At 38.3% G+C, this 26011-nt stretch overlaps 1 protein-coding gene across 6 annotated transcripts in view; it reads left to right on the top strand.

The window, feature by feature from the left end:
* The window catches only part of LOC102221655 (lipoma-preferred partner homolog), a 180268-nt gene that overhangs the window by 38422 nt on the left and 115835 nt on the right, over positions 1-26011 (top strand). For 5 of the 6 annotated variants that reach the window (XM_023339732.1, XM_023339735.1, XM_023339731.1 and 2 more), the window contains one exon: positions 18441-18639. In XM_023339732.1, the coding sequence (XP_023195500.1) occupies positions 18450-18639 (190 nt within the window). In that variant the 5' untranslated portion in view covers positions 18441-18449. Of the gene's footprint in view, positions 1-15198; positions 15235-18440; positions 18640-26011 lie in introns of those variants that run through there. The other variant, XM_023339730.1, reaches the window with a different exon arrangement.

The following is a 26011-nucleotide window of genomic DNA, read 5'->3' as shown; positions in this document are numbered from 1 at the left end:
AGAGGATTATGTCCTTCAGCCGAAACCCAATAGAAGTTTGAATAAGGGGATAGATGTGCACTGCTTATTGTGGCGAGAGAGGATAAGCCGTGTTCAACATTTCGACGGGAGCTCAATACGCGTGCAATATGAAAAGGTTTGAAAATCTCAGACTTGTGTTGGTGGAAAGTATGTCTCAGAAAGTTAAATCCGCAAGTTTTACGGGAACGCCGAGAGTTTTCACCATGTTTTCTGAGAACTGAGACTCGGCGCGTGTTGATAACAACTGGCGGAGTGATGTAACAGACTCTCCGAGGTTTCATCTAGAGAACGACCCAAACAGTTTACTAAGGGAGAAAGGTGTAACTACTGCACCATATGGCAGAGGCTGGGAAGAATCCAGAAATCTGTTAATCCACCATTGGTACAGTGTAGGGATTATACCCTCTGCCACTTTCCTCTGTTTTTACATCTCGCTTTGCAGTTTGTTTTAAACCTGTTGTTATTCAGCCAGGAGAGATTTTCCACCGTGCTGTTATTTACAGCTACTCCGAAAAACGCGATAAGTCCGCTTGTTGATACCAACCGTCTAAGGAACAGATGGTTGAACGTCCTGTTTTCTTATTTTTATGGACAAGGACAGCGGAAAGCTTTACATTTATTCTGGTAAAAAGAGAAATAATGGCACCTTAAGTTTAAATTAAGATGATTTCTATCAACGTAAGTAACTGAAAAATAAATGGTTTTCCCTACAACTCTGACCAAAATGGAAAAACCTGAAAACCTTCTGTTTTTCCTTTTAATTACACAAAAACCAAGAATTCTCACAATTTTGGTCTAAAAATTATTCAACCAACTGCACACATTTATACTAATACTGTAGTGATACATATATTTTGAGGCTGCAGTGGACGACTGCCTGCTTGAAGGTCCAGTATTTATAAATTCACCTGTTGTATGGAGCCAAGTTATTCGCAGAAATGTCACTTATTTGTGAATTTCTTAATATATTTAAATTTTCACAATTCTACTTGACACCCAATTGGCTGGTGTTTGTGAAGCAACCAATCAATGATTGTCATACATTTTGCTTGGTGATGTATCGAAAAGAGCAGAGATAAGGAAGACTGTGTATGTTCACATCTATGGTAGTGCCAAGATTTTTTCCACTTTGTATTATTTTAAATTATGTTTGGTGCTTGAACTATTAAAATAGGCAGTCTTGTGTTCCCTAACCTCTCATGTACCACAGTTCTGCTGTACCTCTGTCAAAGAACCTAAAATACATTTTTCCCCTGTGTGTTTTATTCCTTTAAATCAGAAATTGAACCAAATCAGAATCAGCTGATGAGAGCTCAAAGAAAACCAAAATTTAATATTGGTCAGGAAAAGCCTGATCGGTTCATCTCTAGTCTAACTTTCCTCTGTTTGGATTTCTGAAACAAGTTCAGTAAGTGGAACCCTATTGCATTATGTGGTCACTTAGCTTCTGATTTTATGAACTTTTCAAACTTTCTGCATCCCTGCATAAAACTTTCCAAGCTCAGGTTTCCTATCAGAGTACTGTCTTGCACTCTCACTGCTTCTGGAATGAAATTTATTTTCATGAATCTCAGAGAATAACATCAAGATCTTGCTTTAGTTGCTTGTAAATTATAGAATTGCAAACCATGACATCAGGTTAAATGCATTACTTTATTCAAACGCATATCGGCTGTCAAAATGTGACTTTTATTCTTGCAGGTGAACTGCAAACAGTGAAGAAACTAATATTAGAAGATAATCTAGTTTTCATTTGTCTGTTTTGTTAGTGTGTGGACTGTTGCGTTACGCTCAATGAGAACTGAAAGAACCACCTGTGTGTTTTTCCTTTTTGCTGAAACTCTTCAAGGATGAAGGCTTGAACATTACAGAACTTTTTCCAGTAAGTTAGACATTTTGAAATTGTTAGTTTCAGTAAATAGTTGCATGAAAACACGTTTCAAGTGCTTGCTTAAAGAGAACAAACTTCCCAAGCTTACTTTACTTGAGTTTTTAAATTCAGCAACACTTAATTAAAGCTACAACTTCAATTAAATTGACTTAACTGTATTTAGCATTTATATTAAACTAAAAATGATTAGTTCAGGGAATTTTTAAAAAGTTGCTTCAGCTTATTTAATCAAGGTTTTATCTTATTACATCAAGTTGACTTAACAGAAAATGTAACATTTAACTTTTTAACTAATTTCTAAGTCAACGTTGTAATGTTAATTTTATGCTCGGAATTGTTATTCTTTTTTTTAAATTATAAATTATATTAGTGAGTCTGAATGAGAAACAAAGTCTTATGGATATTTTATTCAAGTTAAAATTGTACAAATGTCCACCAAAACACAGAAGCAAAAGGTAATTTCTAACTTTTGAAAATTCATGCTCTCAAATGTGTAAAACATATAAAACAGTATAATTGTATTAACTCATAACTACTAAAATCTTAATTTTTCTAATACAAAACATATAACAATGTTATAAACATTTCTAAATAAGATGGTTAAAACAATGTAAGTACCAACAAATACTAAAAAATAGATATCCTATTGACATTTAAAGATGTGCAGTTTGCTTGGCTTTGAGAGAGCATTCACCCCTAACAGATTTTGTCACGTAAAATTTTTCAAATCGTCTTAACAGCATTTTATTTTTATCAGACAAAGATAACCTGAACACAAAGGATTTAATTTATTAAGAAAACTAAGTTATCCAAATCAAGGTGGCACTCAGGTAAAAGTTATCCACTGCTAATTGTGTATAACTAGTTGCTACCGTTGGGATTAGAATTTGGGAAACCTACGGCATCACATTCCTGCCAAAAACCCCCCGAGGAGCGTATTAAACGATCACATCAGCATATTGATTAGAGCACTAGCTCTGATTGCAGATGCATTTCTGCGTATTTGTGCATCATGGCGAACAGTAAAACGGCTGCTCAACCCATCTACACGCTTCCACCAGAAAACTGCACTCGCTCTCTGTTTAGTGGGTGTGTTTGTCATTTGGGGGCGGAGCCTGTTCTGATTAATCCAATTGGCTGGATTCTCAGCTGAAATCCGGTGACAGACAGCACGGTACTTAGACTAAGGGCGAACAAGAGGAGGAAGTGACTGACGAAAAAGAATAAGAAGATAAGGAAAAGGAAAAATCAACATTCTTTTCTTTGTTTTCTTCTTCCACGCTTTGAATTCACATCATGTCTTCAGTAACATTATGGAATGTTACTGAAGACTATCTGTAATATATACTGTCACATTTTTAATTGCCTGTGAGCCAATATTTTGACTTTTATAAAAATAACAATCTATAAAGATGAGTAACAAGGAATTCGGATTCTAAGGGAATCATTTCAGTTCTTTGAACAAATAGCAGCAAATGACTTAAATGGCTTCCATGTAGCATATTAGAGAAACTGTAATTATTCAGGCTGAAATTTTTAGGTGACATATAAGAATGTTTTTGGAAAGCAAATGAGGCGATCACCGTTCGCCAATCCCTTTTAAAATTCTTTATTGCATAACATTTTCTGTAGGTTTTGGAACGTCAACGCTCGTCTTTTCAACGTCAAATCACATTAGTGTTACAAAGACATGACTAAACGCGTCACAAATCTCATTATCAAAGCAGCGAGCCAACCCGAGCAATCCAGCCTTCAGAAGTTTTAAATAAACCTGATTCAGAATTGATTTACAGCTTCTTATGCCACATATATACAATTATAAAAACACACACATCTGACAGCGTGATCCCTCAAATTGGAAGCTTGCCTCCATCTTGTTTCACCGCTCGAAACCCTCACCAACCGAGCAGTCACAGCTGCGCAGGCAGACAATTGACTTGTTTGTGAATTTTGGGATTATAATTAACTCTGTCCGACATCGAAACGTGTCCTTTTGCAATTCACGCTTTTGCCGTGAGAAAAGAGCTCCAGGCCGTCTGCGTCTTCATAAATTACATTCCAGAAAGCTTTTAGAGAGAAACTTTATTGTTTTTTTCCCCCCTCTGAGAAAACCTAGTAAACTTAATTACTGCCTTTCTGAACTAAAAAGAACTCCAGTGTACGTTTGTCTCCTTCAGATTAAATGTTTTACATTTCTAGCATGAAACACCTTTAGAGAGAGAGAGAGAACATGTTTTCAACTAAGAAGTCGGTCACCTCCCAAGAACGGTTCGTTTCCAACCGGAAAGGCGGTAATTAACACATCAAGGTTAAAGATGGTTTCATATTAATTTTCTTGACCTTTTGCAGGTAACTGCTTTAAAATTAAAAAAAAAAAAATTATCTCTTGTTTCATAAGCAATCCTTTTCTCTGATCTGAGCCCTGGGTTAATGCTCAAATGAGGGCAATTAATGACTGATTGATGTGATGCTTTATCTCTGCCAGGCTTTCACTGCTGCTACCTCCCAGATAGCCTTTGCTCTGTTGACTTTGCCCCAGTCTGCTCCCAAACCAAACGCTCTCATTAGCGACCTATCCGGGAGTGACAGTGGCGCTCCGGGCCACTGTTGAATAACGGGCCTTTGGTTGATTTCGTTCGGGGCTGTCGTTTTGTGCAGCGGAGCTCTAAAGTATTTTTGGAGGGCGAGGACCAAAGTTCTCCACTTAAATCCGTTTTCATTTTACCGCATATGCAATAAAACAGCAGCATGATAGGTAAGAGGGGTTTCTGTGAGTGTAAAGAACTGAACACAAAAAGACTCTTGTTTTCAAGATGTGCTGTTCATCTTTAGAATAGTCGAAGTTCAAGAGTCCCGTTTAAATTTGTAGCTGTAATGTGTCGTTCAATTTGTTTGTTGTAGCCCAGACAGGGCTGAACAATAAATGAATAAGAATACATATCGAAATAGACACGTGATCGATTTCAACAGGTAATGCGTCTCATCGAATATTCAATAATTTCACTGAAGTCCGATTAAGAAGCATGTAGGGGATGTAGGCTGAGGAAAGGCTTTATACACTCAACCTCTCACAGTTAACTAAGCGAGGTTGGTGGCATCACTCTTTGGTTACTTGTGCGGCAGCAGCTTCATGTTTTGTCACCCTCATAACTGCTTAAAAAATAAAAAGAGAAAGTGCTGCTAACTTCAGCCACTGTTCATGTCCACATTTACCACGTCTGGCTTCTTCTGGTGCAGAATTATGCACCAGCACGCCTCACATCAGCCAGATGAAATGCGACATGACTGTTCAGACTTCAGTAAAAGTTCGTTTTCCTAAGAATTTAACTTCTTTAAGAGGAAAAAAAATAAACAAGAAAGTGTTTCATTCAGCTAAATCCAAAAACACAATCTGGAACTCTGTTCACCACCACTGGTGAGTGAGAAGCATTAAAAACATCCAGCTTGAAGCTGTTTGTGAACATCGCTGCTCATGAGTCATCTAGTGGACAAAGATTAGAAACAATTGGGATTTAAAGAGCATTCACAAGCATTCAGCGTCTGTAAAGTCAGACGTTAGTCTTACACCATGTGGTAAATTTAGGAGGTGAATCAGACAACTTTTCTCATCCAGACTTGATTCTGTCACGTTGCAGTTCTTCTATATCGTCTCAGGCGGTTCTGGATCCAGTTAGAGGTCGTTCATGACCAGTCTGCACCTGGAAGAAGTCATTCTGATGCAGTAAAAGAGTTCGGATCTATCACTTACACTTGGGAAAATATCCAGACGTGCATCGCATAATTTTATCTCTTCAAACTTAAGAGGACTTCTGCCATTTTTGTTACAAATGTCTGACTTTATAGTCCAAGTAAACATCTAAGTTTATCTTATGCAAATTCATGGCTTTACAATGTCTAGAGAATATCTCAGATTTAATACTGGAAATTTATGCCATGTAGAAAATAAAAAAATCTTGCAAAGTAGAACTTTTTGACAGAGTGTCCAAGTTTTTTCCTTGTAAATATGTCAAATTAACATTGAAATTTCTGTGGTTTTTGGCAAAAAACATACTCCTACCGTATTTGTCTCTTCCTTCTACAGTGGAGCTAATACTCTGTTGTACATTAGTGCTGTATGAGGGGGAAAAAGATGATCAAGTTCACTTCGGTTCACATTTTAATTTAAACTACATCTGTTTGTTCTTAGAGCCTCAATTAGATATTTGTTGTGAACTTGACAATATAAATGAGATGAATTCAATTAAAACCATGGACCTTTCAGGATGACGTGGATATAAATCATAATATTTTCTTTTTTTTTCACCAGTTGTTACAAAAAATACAACTTTTTAAATGTCTTTTTTTTTGTTTTGGCCCTATTTAACGTTTTTTACTTGTTTAGTCCCATTACCAAATGTTAGCCTGCTAGCACATCCACATATTGGCACTAATGATTGACAGTGTTGCACCTGTTCTACCTATTGCTATTTATGTGAACTCCCGTAGTTTTTCCAACTTGATTAATAGAACTTCAGACCAAATAAGCTGCAGCGTTGGGAAGCTGAGATTGTTTGGTTTCTGCCATCCTTTCCACTGTGTGTGTGTGTGTGTGTGTGCGTGTGTGGGCGTGTGTGTGTGTGTGTGTGTGTGTGTGTGTGTGTGTGTGGCTCACCAGCACAATCATCTAAAGCAATGAGATTATTTTCTGTCATTTGCCATTGATTCTCTAAAAAATCGGTGAAACACACAGATTCTTCCTTTATTTGTTGTTGATCCAGATATATATATATATATTTTTTTAAGTATTCTACCGCTGAGGTATGCGATACTCAGTTAAGATTGTGTTGTGATATATTTACAGCTGTCAGTCAGTAACCTCCCGAGACTGGGATAAGATAAACTCTGGAGACTTTGCATCCCACCACTCGCAGTTTCAAGGAGCAGATACCGCAGTCATGCAAGCCATGCAATTCTATTTGATATATCCCAAGCCAATAGGAGCTGTCAGTCGGCATTAAAGTCAAATTCACATATTTACAGAAAAGTTGTCTTGTTTTCATTAGGGAGCAAAGGCCAAAAACTCAAGTAAACGACTCAAAAGCTTGTTCAAAAAACCCCTCCGAAGCTCGTTAGTGAGTTTTAAGGTGTTTATGCAATAAGCAGAGTTGTTATATTTTAAAATAGGTAGGTATTTAGACAGAAAAGTGATGCAGTAATAAACATACTTTTAATACACGGGAGATTTTCAATAACAGGATCATTTCTCAGGAACTGTTTTGACTTGGAAAACTTTTTTTTCTTTTCTTTTTTTTTCTGTCAAAGCGAGACAGCTCTGGTGTGACAAATAGTATTAAGACTTGTAACGGCAGGAAAGATGTGTCACTCTACGCTCATGTCCAGATATTCTTGCTCTCTTTGGGTCAAAATCTTTGACTACATTACTAACAACTCCGGTCCAGTTACTGAAACCACACCGATGAGACAGTTTGTTTTTTTTTAAGTGCATTTTTGCTCCCACATTGCATCATTTTGTCTAAATCTAATCAGAATTTTGTTGAGTTCTAATTTCCAGTTTTTGTGCACATTTGCCACTGATCATATTTGATTATCATTTCTCTTTAAATGGGGGGACTGTGTTTTCCAGGTTAATCAATCAGTCAAGTAACTGTGTTGCCTTCAGCTGTTGTGAAAATGCTGTATATATAAAATAAATTTGACTTTGTATCGTTGTCGTATCTGATGCCTTGAAATTGGCCTCTGTCACTTTAAGAACCTTTAGAATCAAGTCAACACTCCAGGCATGTTTTTGTTGAGGGAATAACATTATAACAAGATATAAGGCTCAACAAGTTGATTCTGCATAATACCTACCACTAAGTACAGGATGTAGGAGGATACGTAGCGCATTGAAAGTACATTTTTACATACCCTTTATTAAGTCTATGAAACAACATATGGTTCATATTTATCACCTTTTACTAATTGGGATGATCAGAGTAATTAGCATCACTAACACCATGCTCTTGGTGTGGGTGTTCAAGAGACTGCAGACGTTTAGATTCTCCATAGCTCGCCAAATTTCCTAGATATGATACACAGGAAGGAAAGCTCAATAAAATAAAGCTGAGCAGTTTTACTTCACTTGGTTTAGCCTGTCTAAAATCGTGCGCTCTCGCATCCTGAATGAATCGGAGAAGTTGTAGGAATTAGTTTTCTTTTTGTTAGCTTCTTTCATTTCTGTCTTTCTCTTGACTTCATTGCTACACATATCCTGATCAATGGATGTGGCTAGATTTGAGTTTTCTTCATTCAGTAACAACTCCCACACCAGAAAGTGTTGTCAGCACTTGCATATGTTGTGTTGGATTCTTGAGATTACCTAAAAAACGGTTCCAGCCAATTTCTCGGTTTGTCGCAGCTTTTGGCATCTTTTTATGTTTGTTGTTGGTTATTTGGTCCCTGGTCAGTAAGTTTTTTTTTTTTTTTTCAGTCAAGTTAATTTAGCACATTTCAGCAAGGCAGTTGATAGTGCTTTACATTGTGAAAACATGTAAAACATCATAAAGTCAACTATTGTGAAACCAGTGAGAGCCAATGCATTTGGTCAGATGGCAATGTCAGAATCATCCATACACATCAAGTATGTTTGTCAATCTTCCACTTATTATGGTTATTATGGTACACATTTATGTACATGCACACATTTGGCTATAATCAAACACATTTTTAATAAAAAAAAAAAGTGCTACGGACCAAGTTGCTGTCTGATCTCTGTGATAAAGAAAATTAGAGAAGTGCTGCCACTTAATAGCTGTGTAATATTCTCTGTTCAGAAATCCAAGTGGGTCATGTTGTGCTGTTTCTTTTTAAAATTTCACACCTTTTGTCCATTGGATGCTTTTTACACAATGTTGATACAGTTAATTTGAAACTGCGGAGCTTCTGTTTGATTTTTCCCTCATTTCTCTCTTTGCTCAGGGTGGTGGTGATTATTGGTGGTGGTGGTGTTTGGGGGGTGGTGGTGAGTGGAGGGTTAGGGATGTAAGTCTTTGTTGTAGTCACAGTTCTAAATCTCATTTGTAATGGTTATCAACTGGATGGGCTTTCCACAATAGCTAATGGGGGAAAACAAATCTCTATTTGCCGTGTTTATCATTTGATTAACCTTCATATTATCCCTGTGTAATTAGCCTAATTACGAGGCTTTACACAGAACGTATGATAGCTCCTCGCATAAGCAGGTCTGAAATTTCCTGGCCTGAGACCAGTGGCTCAGTCCTGTTTGACAGGTAGAGCGTATCTGCGTCTCCTAATGCGGTTAAATTTTTTTTTATCTGTAATATTTGGAAATGACTCAGCGGAAGTTTTTCATAGAAAATATACTTCAAGGACCAGTTGCGGAGGTATACCACCCGAAAGGTGACAGACATTTAGCAAAGCACAACTACACCTGGAATGGTTTAAGGCCGTTGCAACAGAAACGCCCTCCGACTTCCCCTCTTGCCCCTCTGCCCTGTCTCGTTTTGTCAGACCTTCGTCTCGGCGCGTTGGTGTCTGGGCGCTGACGGGATGAGCTCTGATCGGAACCCTCTTTCCTCACCCAGCTCCCAGCACATTTGCTTTGACGCGACAAAAGGTGATTTTTGCCTGCTGGCTTTCTCCTCATTGTCTCTCTTGGTTTGTGTCAAGCTGCCAGACTTGGTTAAGATGTTGACTTACAGCAGGTGTTGGAATCCGACGGACGGCGCTTGTATTAGAGGGGATTTTGTTTCGTTAAGGTATCGAGAACTTTCTGTGTCCACAGCAACGTTGAACTTGGCTGTGTTAAGACACCAACAGAGCGGCTGGGCATTTTGTCTTTGTCTTAGCCGACATTTATGTCGTCACAAAATGTAGAATATCTGTGGTGTTTCAATAGGATTAAAACTAGAACTGTTGGCAAGGCTACCTTGCATCAAAAAGGTCTTGGGTTCAAATCCCAGCTTAGGGCTTTTCTGCCTGTTCTTCCCATATATGCCAGATATATTGATTGTTGATTGTTGTTCTCTCTAAATTGACCTAGATTAAGAGTATTTCCATGGTTGTTTGTCCTGTAAGTGTTTGTGTTGCCCTGTGATAAAAAGGGCGAACTGTCCAAGGTATAACTCGCCTCTCACCCAATGACCGCTGGAGATGAGCACCATCCTCCCCCTGATCCTGCAAGGACAAGCTTATATACATGATGGATGAATGGATTTTCTATCTCCATGCTTTTTTGTTTTTCTGGAGATCAGGGCACTAACATCAGTGAAACATATTCCAACTTACATTTTTAAAGCGAATCAAATTCAGAAGGCATTGAACCATCCGTGTATCCAGTTTGCTTTTTTTTTTTTTTTGTTAGGTGCTGCATTCAGGATCTCCAAGTATGCAACCCAACAATTTATTCAGTAAAGAATTTAGAATTATTAACATAATTGATGTATTTTTGCCTACTTGTTTCCTAACACTGGAATTTTATTTACTTTAATGTTTTTTCATTATTAATATTATAATTTGGACATACTTTCACGCCGTCTTTGTTGAACGTGAACATCGTTACTGAATCCAAACCAACTTTGGCCATGAAACTGCGCATATGCTTTTCTATACATAAGAATCCAGTTGAAAGGTTTGTAAAAGGTCCTGCTGAACCCTTGAACTTGTTCAATAATTCAGCCGCAAAGGGTAAAATTGGCTCATCTTCTAAAAAAAAAACAAAAAACAAAAAAAAACAAGGCTGGGTAGAGATAAAAGTGTCCACCATGTCTCAAGGATTTAGAATGCTTTCTTCATTTATAGATCTGTCTTGCAGGTCTGTATTTTTGTTGAAGTTCTTAAATGAAAAGAGGCAGAAGGTGAGCTGTCTGACAATCTCGGCGATAAGATCCCGGTGTTTATTTTGGTCTTGCTGCCGGAAGAGTCTTGTCACGTCCACTGTAGTGTTTGCGGTGGCTATGTTTCAGAACACGATGTTTGACTTGCCCACTCATCTGATGTCCTGAGACTGCTATTGCACCTGATCTCTTCAATTTTTAACACTTGAAAAAGCTCCTAAACAGCCTTTTGCTTTTATTAATATGTCAGCAGATAACATAGTGTTGCACTTACAGCACCTTCAAATATGTGCTCTTCTGCAAAAAAACCCCCAAAAAACATTTTCAGATCCATAATGACCATTTGACCTCTTGCCTCTTCCCTGTCTCCGAACATAGGGACGAGCGGAGAACGCACTCGTTTGTTTAATGCCGCTTTCACCTGTTCAGCCATTCAACCGGCGCTCCAATGCAGGGCGAGTCCAGTGCATGGGAAGACTTGGCAACAACCTCTTGCAGATGGGAGCCTTTAATTTTTAAAGAGTTTTCCTTCCGCACGGCTGATCCTGCGCAGGTTGCGTCACGAACTGCGAGTGCAAAGTCCCAGTCGCCTTCCAGGCCTTTATTTGGAGAGAATCTGCCAGCCAAAGTGTGTCTCTGTCTTCATGTCTGCAGTGCATGTTTGAAGCACTGTTTTGATCGGTGGTTACTGAGCCAAAAGCTGTGTAGTTTTAAGTGTTATCTACTCATGGGAGGAAGCCCAAGGTGGGAGAAAGGGATCATAATTACCCTTTTAGTCTTAGTTCATGTTTCGGTTTTCTGGGACGAGGCCGTGTTCTGAGATATGTTTAATTAAATAGAGGTTTTGGTACGTGTAAGGAAAATAACATTGTGATTGGTTGCAAAAACCTGTGCCAGGGCATAACGTTGCTTGTACAGGGATTAAAATAGAAGGTAATGTTTAGGGCTCATGTTGGAAAATCTTTCTATATTTCGTTCTCATCTGTGTTTCCTTCCATCTTTGACCTTTAGGATTTGGGGCAACGTTATTTTTGTCTGGTGTGAACATTTTCCTGGCATTACAAAAATTAACTTCCTTCATTTTGCAAAAATGTTTTTACGCATGCTGAAGATGGTTCTCGACTTTTTCGAAAAATATTTAATAAGCTAGAGTGGAGATGGAAACAGGTTTACTGAATAAGTTTTGATGCAGCAAATCAGAGTCCAAACTTCCACCATAGAGGGGATGACCGTCAGCCTGGAGTGGCCAGCGGCGGATAACCCAGTTTGGGTTGGGAGTGGTTGAATGCTCCCATCCACTGGTGGGTTTGTGCCCGAAACTCAAAAAAAAATTCTAAGCCCAAATCTCCAGCTCAGAGAGAAGAACTCGCCATTTTTCAGACATGTCTTGCCAATCCTAGTTTACAACTTCTACGTCTTGTTAATTGCAGCCATGCGTAGCGTCAACATTTGCCAAAATTGCAGTTTGTGTTTCCTGGTCGATTCACTCCAAACGACAAGATGGAATTCACATTTTTATTTCCTTCAACATTTTAAAAGTTTGCTCAAAATTCACATGACAATTGGATGGAAGCATTACTATTACCATAGCACGTTTCATCATCTGCAAACCAGCCGAGCATTGCACGCAGTATTAAACAGTAAACTGACCAAAGATCAACTGCGCGTTGAACCTTTGTCAAAAGGTGCCTGAGCTTCTGTAGCGAGGAATGCAATGACACTGCTTCTTCACTTTATTCACCTAGATTTAACATTACTTGTAAAGGGATGGCCTTCTCTAAACATTTACTACCAAAGAGGAGCTTAAGACCAAACACAAACATTCCTATAAAAAAAAAGCCTACAATTGGACCTTAAGCTGGTCAAAACCCCTTTTAAACACAACACGAAACAGTGTTTGTTTTCCTAGAACAGTGGAAAATGTGTCAAATTATACAAACAGGTTTTTAGGTTTATAGTGTTTTATCATGACTGATTCATTGCTGTGTTTTCCTGGTAGCCCATGAATAATACCAAACTGCTCTTTCTTCCTTTGCCACTACGACTCAGCTGCTCTCATCTGGGTCATTTAGTAGAACGACCATTTTTTCCTTTTTTCTCAAATCAATAAAATATCCCACAGCCCCTCCTGCACCCCCCCCCCAAAAAAACCTAAAAAGTTGCTCATTATATTACTCATCGCAACACAAAGATAGATGATTCTAGTGACACCCAACCATGAATTACTTTTTTATTTCCACATGTTTAACTGATTAGTGTCAGTAATGAACCTTTCAGACTCAACTATTACTGGAAAAAACAACAAGCAAAAGCAGGCATACGCCTTTTGACTCCTTCTTTCCGAGATTGCAATTTCTGAAATTTATGTGAATACACTTGGAACAACTTTTCCCCTTAAAAAAACAAACAAACACAAACAAAAACAAAACAAAAAAAACCATTTGTTTGCGGTTGAATGATGCAGATGTAGTAGTTCATGTCTGTGTGGAACAGTTGCGTTTAGATATTTTAGGATAAAGAAGAAAGAAACCTCAGTTTCTTTACAGGCTATAAAATTAAAAGCTCTTTTATGCATCAGCTGGTTTAACCTCAACTCAAATTCTTACAGCAGAGCTTTTAAAAACGGCACAAGGAGATGCTGACAGTCAGTCACCAGTCGGCACAGTGTTTTTTTTTTTAGTTTTTTTTTTTACGGGAGCTTCCGATCACTCTGGCGTCTGCGGTTTTGATTATGTCTTCAACGTGCGATCCGGTTTGCAGGCCTCAGAGAATATTTGCTAGAAAGCATGTCAAGCCTTCCCCTGAACAGAAAAAGAAAAATCTCTGAACCCTGCCATTTTATGTTAGAGCTCCGTACTCTCTGTGGTCCTCTTTCGGATGGCTTTGTTTGATAGTTTCCTTGGTGGATATGAAAGATTAATGTGACAGAAGCACCTGCAGCAGTTTCTCAATGACAGCTGTAAAAGTGCAGAGAAACGACGGATAGAAGACATTCTGACTGCCGTGCCCTCGTAAGGCGAACTGTTTAATGTGCTGTCACGCCTCTGAGAGTCATCTCAAACTGCCCCGGCAATCACAAAAGGCTTTCCTTTTCATGAGCCTCCACTTTAACTAGAGTGTTGTGTATGTACTCTGGTGTGTGGTGGGTGTGTGTGTGCGCTAGTGTTTTTGTGGTGGGGTTAGCTTGTGGAAGTTCAAAGAAATATGAAGACAAACTAAAAGCACAAAAGTGGCTTTTTCCCCAAACCTTTTCTTGTACTTTGGAATACCCCTTTCACACTATTGCATTTCTGCCTTGTGTCGCACAGGGAGACACCGCGCCACAGGAAGTAACACTCTTACTGGGCCAGATAAGTCAGGCTGCCATGGATTTTTCTGGACATGTCGAGAAATTTTGCTGAACCACGGAGGCTGCATATGTGCAACACTGCTACCGAAATTACTCGACCGTTAGCTCAAATGCTGCTGCTGTAACCCAATAGTAACATTGCTCAGGCTCACTATGAAGATGCTCTGTAGGATGCTTGAAACTGAAAGTAGAACTAAACGTTTGCCCAAGTTTTTGATCGGTTTGGCTTCAAATCGTCTGACCACTTGTGGTCATTTAAATCAACATTTTACCTTGCAATGATCTTAAAATATGAAGAAAAAGTAGCAAAAGAGTGAGAATATGGCAAAAGTAGCACACCCGGTCTTGACACAGCAGAAAACTGTAAATTCCACATTTCTGATCCTGATACCATGCTCTATTTAGCATGCTGGTCCACCAAGAGCAACACATGTTTGTACAAAAGATGAAAAATCTTCATTTGCTCTTGTTTAAACCCACATAGACCCATTTTATCAAGACGCTAGCATACATGACCCGATGGAAAACAGTTTGACAACATCCTAATCCGGTGCATTTGTGTAGTCAAAATTTTGTCTGAGATGTTGTCATGGTAATTATGCATTAAGCGTTTTTACACCTTAAATGCAATCAAATTGTTGCCATCAGCCGCACTGACTTTAATTTGTAGTAAATGCTGCAGAAGAAAACTGCTTCAGCTGACCTTCAAAGTCTTAGGAAATAGTTTGATGAAAAACAGGCAGTAGGATTTATCAAATGTGGCACCAAGGTTATCTGTATGAAGTCCAAACATTGCAAAAAGACATGCTTTAACATGGTCCTGTTGAGTAAAGCTGTGCTTTCTCTTCAGAAGCAAACTGTAGGATCCAGGTTTTCAGCTGAACAATGCAGCCTGACGAATACTTGAAATATTCCTCTGTTTCAGGAACATTTTCGGCTCCAACGATGTGTAGTGGTTCAGATTTGAACTGAGCCTGAATTGCCACAGTGGATGCACCATCCAAACAGATGTGATAATGTGAGCCTCCAAGAAAACAAAAGCTATTGGACAAGATGATGCTTCTCTGTCCGGTGGGAGCAAGACGAGTATATCAGCTCGATAATGACATAGAACACCAATGGGGTTTTTAAAAGTAAAGGTAATCTAAACCGTCCGGCCGTGGTCGTCATAAATCACCAGAAGAATGATGGAAAGCCTGTTGCTGTGCTGTATTCTGTTTTAAAGAATATTCAGTCATTTGCGACTTGTGCAAATGACAAAAGGTCAATTTCTGGCCTTTTAGATCGGAAATTGGAAATGCAACTGTCTAGGCTTTTTTGTTTGTTTTTTTCCCTCCAAAATCTGGCCTTGATAGAAAGCAACATAAATCATCCTGAGCAAACGGGAAATGTAGCTATCAGAATTTCACCTGCAAACGCAGCTATTAACCAATTCTGAGATGTCTTGAAGGCCAATAGGAAGACATGCGAACATCATTGAACATAACCGCTTTTCTGTAAATGGTTATTTATTATTTATGCCAGGAGCAGAGGCAATGTCAAACACTGTAAAACAAGGTTATAACATCTTTAATACAGAATGAAAACTTGCTCTGGGATCTTAGATCAGTAAATAGTGTGGAAAGCTTAGCTAAAACTTCAAAGTAAGCAAACGTCCCCATTAGGCCTGTCGCAATAAGCAATGACTCTATTAATCTCATGATGAATTAAAACAAGCTCAGTTTCCATTTTTGTGATTTTTTTTTTGGTTTTCTCTTCTTTCTTCATCCACCAAAAACTAGATGACAAAAGTCTTCAGTCTGGTGCTTTGGACTTTACAATTCATTTTATTTGTTGTCCCTGTTTTATTTATTTTAGATATTTAAAATGTCTTCCATTTCCAGCGTTAAATGCTGATTACAATTTAAAATTGATTAATTTTTGAGAACGTGTTCTTGCATCTTTATGCCATTACTATTATGTTACTTGAAAATGATCTCAAAACAATAGTATCATTTATTGCAATAACTTCTGGAACAATTTATCGTCCTGCAAAATTTGTTCTGTGACAGGCCTAGTCCCCTTACGACTCCATGCTAGAAAACAAGGGTGAACAGATGTGAAAATTTGGGCCGATATGTCAGATATTAATGTTACCGTTATGGCTGATAACCGATACCAATATTATGCGTATATAGTTCCCAACCCTTCAGCACCATCACAAACAACCACACCACTCACATTTCCTTTCCTTCAGGCAAACACTCCAAATCCTGCAGAACTATTATTGTGCTGAAAAAATACCACATGGCCCCCAAACCTGAAAAACATACACAAACATCAATAAGATAGAAATAAATGTATTATATTAATATCAGGACCTATTTACTTATCGGGCCGACACCGATATGTTAAAAAGTGACTAACATCAGCCAATATATTGTGCACCTCTGCTAGAGACTTCAGAACTTTAAGTTCCAGATGATAAATGCTCCAGTTTGCACTTCTACAATCATCCTTCCTGTTACCTGCTGAAAGTCGTGTGTCTCTTTCTTTCTCTCCTTTTCTCTTTTTCGTTTTTACTGACATGTTGTGAAAAATACTTTATTTTCCTGGACGTTTCTCACAACCGTCCATCTGCTTCTTCTGACTTCAGTTTTCAAACATCTTAGTGACACTGAAAATAACCAACTTGTTCTTCTCTCTGCAACTGCATCCATCATTTAACAGTGTTATTTTGGTTCAACCTGGTAGTTTTGGGGCTTAGGAGTGGGGCATATATCGTTTTATCATTTATCGATATAAAATACTCGTCATTGGAATTCTGATTTATTGTTACCACAATAAATTCAAATTAAATTATGTTTAAAACCCTCAAAACTGTCCAAATTGTGGAGATTGCTAGTTGTACTTCTTTCTCCATTCTTTGTTCAATGACTGGAACAAAGAGTGAAAAAATATTGATATATTTTCAAATACCAATAAGTTACCTTGTGGATCTTAGTGATATAATTTGCTTCTCGATCTGTTTTTCGAGAGCAGTGTTTGTGGGGCCGTGCAGTTGCAGCCACACAGTTACCTAAAAAGTAAGTAATAAATAGTTCTTATTGATATCACAAAAGTACCACAAAATATCACAAAATATCGTGATAAAACTCTTAAGTCCACATCGCCCAACCCAAGTTGTGTTTGATGACGGTGGTTGTTGCAGATCAAGTCTTACTATGCAAGCTCCTTCTCTGTCCCCCAAAGCGGTTACTCTGTAATCCATGTTTTAGTCTGTTTACCATGACTGTGTTGGGAAAGTACAGAATTTGGTCTGCAAAGACAAGTGGGTGTGACACAGCGATGCTCATCTGAAATGTGCAGCACGCAGAGCAGGAGGAAAGAAATCATAACTAAGAGCCAGTGAGGAGGCAGGGGGGGGCGCAGGGGAATTTGAGCAGGTATTAAAGGATGATTGCGCGTGGGCTTGTCTGCCGTGCTCCCGAGAAAGAATGCAAACCCCGCATCAGACGGAGTGAGGATAATAAAGAGCAAGAAACATCAGAACAACAAATCACAAACAAAAAGGAGGACTAGAGAGGGGGGGAGAGAGAGAGCGGTGCATAAATAGTTGAAGTATTTCAAACGATTTCAGAAGGTTCTGGTGAAACACTGCATGTGTGTGTCCTCAGCGTCTGTATTAGTGTCTGGTGATGATGTTCGCTATACTATGACTGTATATTTTACACCATGTATATTTTAAATGAATAAAGTCTGAATGCCGCACGGTGCAAATTGGCACTTTTGATCACGGATTTTAATTATTTCTTACCGGAAAAATAACACGCACAAAAAAAAATTTGTACCATAATCTAATTCATAATCCTTCATGGTTTATAAATCAGAATGATCCATATCTCCTCCAATGACTGATTCTATCTCCTTTTTTGACAGCTGTCAACACTTAAAAATGTTTTGGTTGCATATGCATTACATCATTTTTCAATACTCTTTCTGTTTTTAAAATACTTTGTTTTTCGCCGCTCTTTGTCTGGCGTATCACACTTTTGATTTGTTGATGGCGTGTAGGCATTGTGAGCGTAGACGACGATCACTGTCAGGGTTCAAAGTGATTTCCTCTCCGCTTTAGGTTCTTTATCAGAACGGACACGTTGTTGAGCGTCAAGAGCATCGCCTTCGCTCTCTTATTTTTGCACCGTAAATCTGCCAGCTGCTTTAAATCTTGCACAATCTTAATGGGGGAAGAAAATCCACAGAAATAATCACTTACTTCCACCTCCGGAACCCAGAGAGAATTTTACTTCACTTATTTGCCGTTTGTGTGCGAGACAGATTCATTTGACGATGTGTGTCTTTCCAGCTCAGAGCCATGTGGAACCCACCGAACGACCAGAGCGGACAGGTAGCTGCCAGGATGGAGACCACTCCGTCTCTGGGAAGCGCCAGCATCTCTGTCTCTCAGCAGCAGGCCCCCAAGAAGTTTGCCCCCATGGTTGCACCCAAGCCCAAGTTCAACCCATACAAACAGATGGGAGATGCCGGCCTGCCTGACCCTGCAGGTAACAAAACAAAAAAATGCCTAAAAGTGTTGATATCAAGCACATTATTAAAGGGGGCAGGATTATGGAAATGTGACATTTTTAAGCCTTACATCATGTTAAAATGTTATTCCCTCATCAAAAACACATCTGGAGTCTTGCTTTGACTCTTTCCTGCATGATTGAGAAATCCTTAAATCTCCCATGGCAACCATTCAGCTCCTGGTTGGACCAGGAGCTAGACCTGGTTGGACCTAGCTCTGCTTTCGAAGCGGTTTTCTAACCCAGCTCCTTCAGACTAGCCTGGAGCAATTAGCAAATGCCTGGTGGAACTAAATTGAGGCCCAATTTCAAGGCTTTAAATTACTAAGTCAAATTTCTTTTAAGCCATATTAAAAGCATTTTTATAACAACTGAGGGTAGCATACTTGCTTCATTGTGCTATAAAAGGATTCTGTGGAGCTGGAAAACATGTAATACTGCTCTTTTAATAAATTACTATCAAGTCGTAAATCATCAGACTTGCTCGACCGCATCCCTCAACTTTAATTTTTCCAGCTGAGGGTGACATTCATAAATCTTCTGTCTGTTGCAGATAAACTTTATTAAGTCTATTTCCTAAATGTCTGTAATGAACAAGTCCTTTTGGTAAATGTATTTAAAGTAGGTCTCCATGCTGTCAATTAGTTTTTTTTTTTTTTTCAGTCTTACAAAACCTGTTGCACCTAGACCTTGAGGAGGTTTGGCTAAAGCTTTTCAGCCTTTTTTGAAAGCTCAGGGGACCTGAGCTCAAAATGGAAAAAAAATATGAGTAAATAAATGTAGAGTAACTTTCTAAAGTATTCATAAAGGATAAGTAATATTCAGCTTTTTTATTTAAAAAAATAGTCTCCTTTAGTTGGCACTATGTAGAAGCACCTTTGCAGCAGCGGGTCGCACTGGCTCACAAGTCCAATATTCCTGTTTCTAATAACTGAACAGTATTTTCTGCTATAGTCCAGTAAAGTATATTATTATTATTACTATTATTGTTGTCATTGTTAATCTTGTTTTTTATATGTATATTGTTTTTAACACTTTCTATTTTTGTGGTAACCTTTACACCCAATGCTGCTTATTTTCCCCCTTTGTTTCTATCTAACACAGAGAATAACAGATTAATATGGTTCACTCTAAGTCTTGTCGCTCCGGCTGCAGTTTCCGTGCAAGAACATTGTCATTGGAGCCACTTCGGCGCATCCATATTTTCAAAATGGTTCATCACAGATAGAAAATATTTTCTTGAGGGCATTTCTATGTCATTAAATGTGGGATTGTGTTGATATTTACTGCTGCCACCGCCTGTTTTGGAGGGGAACTGCTTATTCCAGGAGTTTGGAGACTTACCTTCCAGCACGAACAGCGGATCAGTTGGCAGAGTTAGCCAATGGCCCCGTCTTGCTGTCGCTTTACGGTTGATGTTCAGCCTAATAGGTTTTCTTCCAAAATTATCCTGAATTAGCCTCATCCATCTTCCCATCTCTGTTAAAATCTACGAGCTCAAGTCGGCTTCCAAAGGCATTTAGTTGCACCTTTTCTTCCACATCGCAATTATGCACTACTTTGCATTAATCTGCCACATGACAATCCCAATAAAATACATGGAGGTCTGCAACTGGAACATGATAAAATGTGAGAAAGTTCAAGGGGTAAGAATAGCGCTCGGCTTAAAAAGGTGCTGACTCGCATCATTTTTTTCCTCTGTAGCCGTTGTGCTGAAGCCCGTCCTGGAGTGAGGCTCTGTTAGAGGCGTTAATTTAAGAACAGTGGTGAGAATGAGGGACTCTGAGCAGTTGACGGTATTGACATTTTAGATGTGGGGAGGGAAGGAGGGAGGTGGAGTTCCTGCATGAATAATACTGAATAAACAATGCAAGTGCTGTGGTTTGCAGTCATGTGTGAGTTCAGGAAGCCTTATGTTGACTGTTTTTTTTTTTTACGTCCCCGGGGACACGATGGTTTATTTAAAAAAAAACTTCTGTCTTAGTTTTAACACAGTAATTGCACGTAGTGAGTGTGTGGGTGTTTAACTTTTTAGTGCAGGTTGAAATATTAAGCTAATAGCTTTGTTCTTTGATTTGTAAAACTCAAATTTTTTTAAAGCAACTGTCTGCAAAGGGTAATAGAGTTTTGAGCGAATAATAGATGATAATTGGTGTATTTTAGTTTAGAAAAAGCATATTTATGAAAGATTCTTTGTGCTTACTCCAGGAGAGCCATTTGTTTTGTTTTTTTTGTCGTTTTTTTTAAAAAGGTAAAACATTCTATTTTAAAAAGCTAATTTTACAAGCTCAGGATTTTGACTCAAAGAGGAACAACATTGGGAGAATTTATGCAAATTATATCAAAAATATTTTATTTAAATAAGAGTATGGTGATACACAGGAAGTAGGCTGCAGATGGACAAGAGCGGTGAAAAGTCAAAGCCGTCAGGCTTGTTTATTTGAAATGAAAAAGTAAGGTCATGCTTTAATAAGTAATAAACGCCACGCCCTGTTTGAGTCATTTGCCGTTTAGGAACGTTTGCAAACTTTTCAGAATTTGTTGTGAAGTCTCCAGCGTCCAAGATGTTCTAACGGCGGGACGTGGCACAGAGGCGATGGCGCGCAGCCGTGCGTCTTCCAACTTCCTGTCTGGCTGATGTGTTGTAACATGAGCATTATCTAAACGTCTACCCTCAAACCCCCCCTGAGAGCACCTAGATTTCCAAAACAGGGGAAACGGTTATGAAATTCGGCGTGTAGTGATCACACTGTGAGGCTGAAAACACGGCTGTCAGTGGGGGTTTGCGGTTTGACTTCAGATCTTCTTCTGCTGCAGATGTTGGCTTTGTGAAAATTGTTCTTAGACGGCTGCTTTTTCAGGTTTGCCCACCGCTGAAAGGAGGGCAAACAAACAAGAAAACCCCCCAAAAAGAAACAAGATGTTTAACACACAACTATTAGAGAAATTCAGTAAGGAGATATCTTGCATGTGTAGTCTGAAAAAAAAAATACATTTTTGCTTCTATACTCTTGCATTAAACCAAAGGTAATTTTTAAATATTTGCTCTCTGATGAATAGACTTCTCATTGAAGGACAAAATTAGAGTTTTGCAGAGTAAAAGAGTAAATCAAACATATAAACAATGCCATTGAAATACCTGCATCAGTCATTTCTCTGAATGGTAAAATAGCTGGGTTGGTTTCTACTTGAGGAACATGAAATGACTTTGACTCATTATAGAGACATTAAACCAGTTAGGAGCGAATGGCTGCTGTAAACTGAAGAACCTTCACAAAAGTCACTACATGGTCAGGCTGTTACACACACATCTTACTTGTGTTTAGGCATCACACAATAAAACATTTTGCTGGACGATAAAATGTCCCAGACGTTATTGTGATACATGATAACATTGTTGTTATTGACGTTATTTTCAAGTAATATAACAATAATGGCAAAAATAATGCAAGAAGACATTTTCAATGAGCAATAAATTTTGAATTCGAATGAACATTTAACACAGGAAGTGGAAGACATTTTAAAAATCCAAAATTAACAACACAACAGAAACATTAAATAAAGTGAATTATGAAGTCTCTGTAAACAGAAGTGTTTGTCAAAAAAAAAAAAAAACGTCTGGTTGAGACCAGAGCACCAGGTTGAAAAGAGAAAAACAATAAATCATGCAAATAGAAGTTATTGAGCTCGTTTTGATTTTGATTTTGTGATTAACTGATTTATTACTTACTGCAGCTGGCCTAGTTCTGTAAATAATCTTCTTTCTGATCATGAAAACATGGAATGAATTTAAAATTTGCAAACCATGTGCATGATTTAATTCAGTTTTAAATAAATAGTTCTAAAACCACCTTGATTTTCCATCACACTGTTCGTGGAGTTCTCTCTGTCTATATGGAGACTTCAAATTTGTTGAAGTCTTCAACAAAATTTAGTAGTTTTCTGTTGTTTTTTTTGTTTTTTTTTTTACTTTTCCCCCTTTCTTTGGAGGGTGTGAGCTCTAGCCTGATTGGCAGCGCTAAGACCCTCCTCCTGGTTCTGATTGATTGTTTCTGACCAGGAGTGGTGTATTTCTGCAGATGGGTTTAAAATCACAGGAGGTTGGTCTTTTTTCACAAATTATCTGTGTCATATTATGCTGTCAGGACTTAGCAAAATTTTTAACAGACATGTAAAAATAGAACCATATATTTTTTTATAACAGTTGCATACTGCAGCTTTAATATGTGACATTATTTTGGAATATTTGATTTTGTGTTACTAAATTAAACCCCGGCTCCAAATTGCCCCTAATTTTGCATGAAGCTTGTCAAAATTGAATTGGTAAATTGAATTTTTAAGAACTAATCTAAAGAAAATGATTCACTTCATCTGTACAGGACATTATCAGCAGAAGAGACGATTAGAAAGTTGTTTTATTTAGTTAAAGCTGCTGCACACAATACTTTGGTTTTCCAGCTGTTTGAAATAAAGAAAAAAAAAATCAAAACAATTAACTCAAAATAATTTCTGTGGCAAAGTTCAAGGATATAGTGAAGGGCGATTTGAGTAGCTGAACAAAACTGATTGCATCATCTGTTTGATAATAGTTTCATAATGATAGGGCTTTATCCCTGAAAAGTTCTTGTATTGTTGCTGTTGCAGCTTTAATTATCAGCAGCGTGGGGACACTGAATAACGTTTTTAGCCCTTTTTTTACTCTGGGTGTGTGTATTGTGAGTCAGATTGCTCAGCAGCTCATTGGCACGGCCGTTCTGAGTTCACAGAGTTGGACTTTGTGGCGCCGACGCCTGCAGCAGTGTCATTGTTTTTCATGTTTTGTTTCCCGGCTTCAGTTAACAAACTCCCAGTGAGCGTTTCCTCAAAATCAGACGGATTTTTAAAACAACTTGTTAATCCAACCCTGTTTTATTTTTGAAGACAAAAAAAAAAAGAAGAAAAAAAAAAAAGACTTGCCGTAGGCCGACATTAATCAATTTGGGTGTTTTTTTTTTTTTTTTTTTTCAGAAGGCCAGCTAACAAACAGTTGGTGTGCTAACGTGTCAGAAGACGCATTTATTGCTGCTTATTTCTTAATTTATTGCCAAATTTTTAATGAAAACCATAATGGAGCGTGTTCATAGCATATTTTTTCATTGGACCTTTAAAACTACAAACAGATTCAGACATAAGGCAGCTCTTTGTTTACACAGTGCTGCCCCAGGACACCAAGTCATCTGCAGATCAGACAGCACTAGATTTATCCTGTTTTTATCACAGTTAGTTAGTGTCAAAGTAAGTGCTGCGCCTCCTAGAGGGCTATTGCTGTCACAACAAGTTTTTCTGGTCAGAAACTCGTCCATTCCTCGTTTGGTACCTTAGGAGCAAAGCAGCTTGATGAATTTTACTGCTAGCCAGCCAGAAAGATGAGTGAGGCAAATAACATTTTAAAGTTAATTTATTTTGTTGTTTTTGATAATGATTGAAAAATAGGTTAGATTTTATGATTTAAAAAAAAGTCATTGAAAATTTATGGTAAAAAATGTGTTACATTCAATAGCTTGAGCATTTTTTTTCTCATTCCCACCGACGTTCTGAGGCCTCCTTAGCGCCACGTACAGTGTAGAAGGAAGCACCATACAAGTAAATTGTGGTGAAGTGACATCAGCAGCTCATTCATGAAGGAACTGGATATTTATGCCACAGAACTGCAGTGAACTCGCGTCTAATTACGGTTCAGAATTTTTCTGCGAATCGTAACTCCAAATTATTCACGGAAACCATGTATTTCAAAGATTTTTGTCGTAGAGAATTTCTAGAATATTATTCAAAATAAAATGTAGCTTTGGCAGCTAGGACTAGGACTTTTTTTTTGCTGTGATTTTTGCTTCCACTTAACAATGAACCTAAAATATTGAGGTTTTTGTACATTTGATCCACTTCTTAAAAGGCTGATGGAAAGGTCAACTGCAAAACATAAATTGTTTCCGGAAAGGGAAGTCACTACTTGGGTTTTCCTTTTAGTTTCTGGGAAAAACAAAAAGGATGACGTGATGCAATCGTCTTCCTTTTTACTCTGAACGAAAGTGCAGGAACTTTGGAGGAGTTGTGTAAATTAGTTTTATTTCAGTTTTTCTTTGGGCGGGATTCACAATTTGACGTCTACATGGGTCAAAGGTCTTCTCTAAACGTCGACTGGCGTGAAACGTTTGAGACGTGTGATGGCAACCTGCTGCATGTAAAATAATAAGCAGCTGTTACGGAAACACTTCTAACTTTTTGCAGCAGAAACAGCAGGATTTTTTTTCCCCAACTTTACAGAAATAAAACTGAACTTTTCTTAAAACTTCCTCTGCACCATTTCTTTTACTTACTTGCTTTAAATCAATAAAATAGTGATTTGCAATCTCATGAAACAGAGGTACCGGTCTTTTCTTTAGATTTTATTTGGATTATATATATGCTTTGCTCCTTTTTGTAAATGTCTGCAAAAAAACTAAATACTGTAACTTTCTAGTAGTAAAATGTTTTGTCTCATTTTAAGGCAGAAATATCACTTCCCTACTTTGCATGAAATCACTTCCTTTCACCTCTGTTGCAGCTTTTCTTCGTCTTCTACATGCTACAGGGTTAATAAAACACTATTATTTACAAGAGTCAGGAATATTACAGTAGATAACTATTTGTGTTTACTTTTGATTTGATCAAGAATCTATTTCGCAGGACTTTAGTGTTGAAAGCAATGTCAAGGAGACACTTTGCACTTCCACACTGCTCGGGTCTGCTTAGATTTTGGGTGATGCATCCGTTAAAATCCGCGTTCATTTTCTGGTTAAACATGTGTCTTTGATATGATTTAGATTAGCATCTGCATTTCGAACATGCAAACAGGAGCGCTAAAGCCTTCTGCAGACTTCTCTTCTTGTCAGGGGATAAGACAGCTTTATGAACAGATAATCGGGGGTCTCTCCTCATTTTTCTTTCTTTTTTTTTTAGTTAATTCTTCTATGTCAAGTAAGGGGTGGGGGGGAACTGTCTGATAAAAAAAAATCTGGGATTAGCATAAAAAATAAGTCAATTTGGCGCAGCGAGTGGATGTGTCTTTTGTCTAGCAGGGGCCGGCATCAGGGCTGCAGTGAGCAGTCAGGGGCCGTGTTTATTGTGGGGACAAAGGAGGTTGTGCAGGCGGTGGGGGCCCGAGGCCCCACACATCTTCTTTTTTCAAAGGGACATACTTGTTCTGATTAAAGCCCAGCAGGAGTGCATGAAGTCTCAGACAGTGACCCTTTACTTAAAATTTCTTACATCAGGTCACATGTTGGGGTTTAGGGTTATCCTATATATGCTGGAAGACATATGTGAAGGTCAATTG

This window comes from Xiphophorus maculatus, chromosome 9, assembly GCF_002775205.1.
Source record: "Xiphophorus maculatus strain JP 163 A chromosome 9, X_maculatus-5.0-male, whole genome shotgun sequence".
NCBI lineage: Eukaryota > Metazoa > Chordata > Actinopteri > Cyprinodontiformes > Poeciliidae > Xiphophorus > Xiphophorus maculatus.
This window is presented reverse-complemented; position numbering and strand designations above follow the sequence as displayed.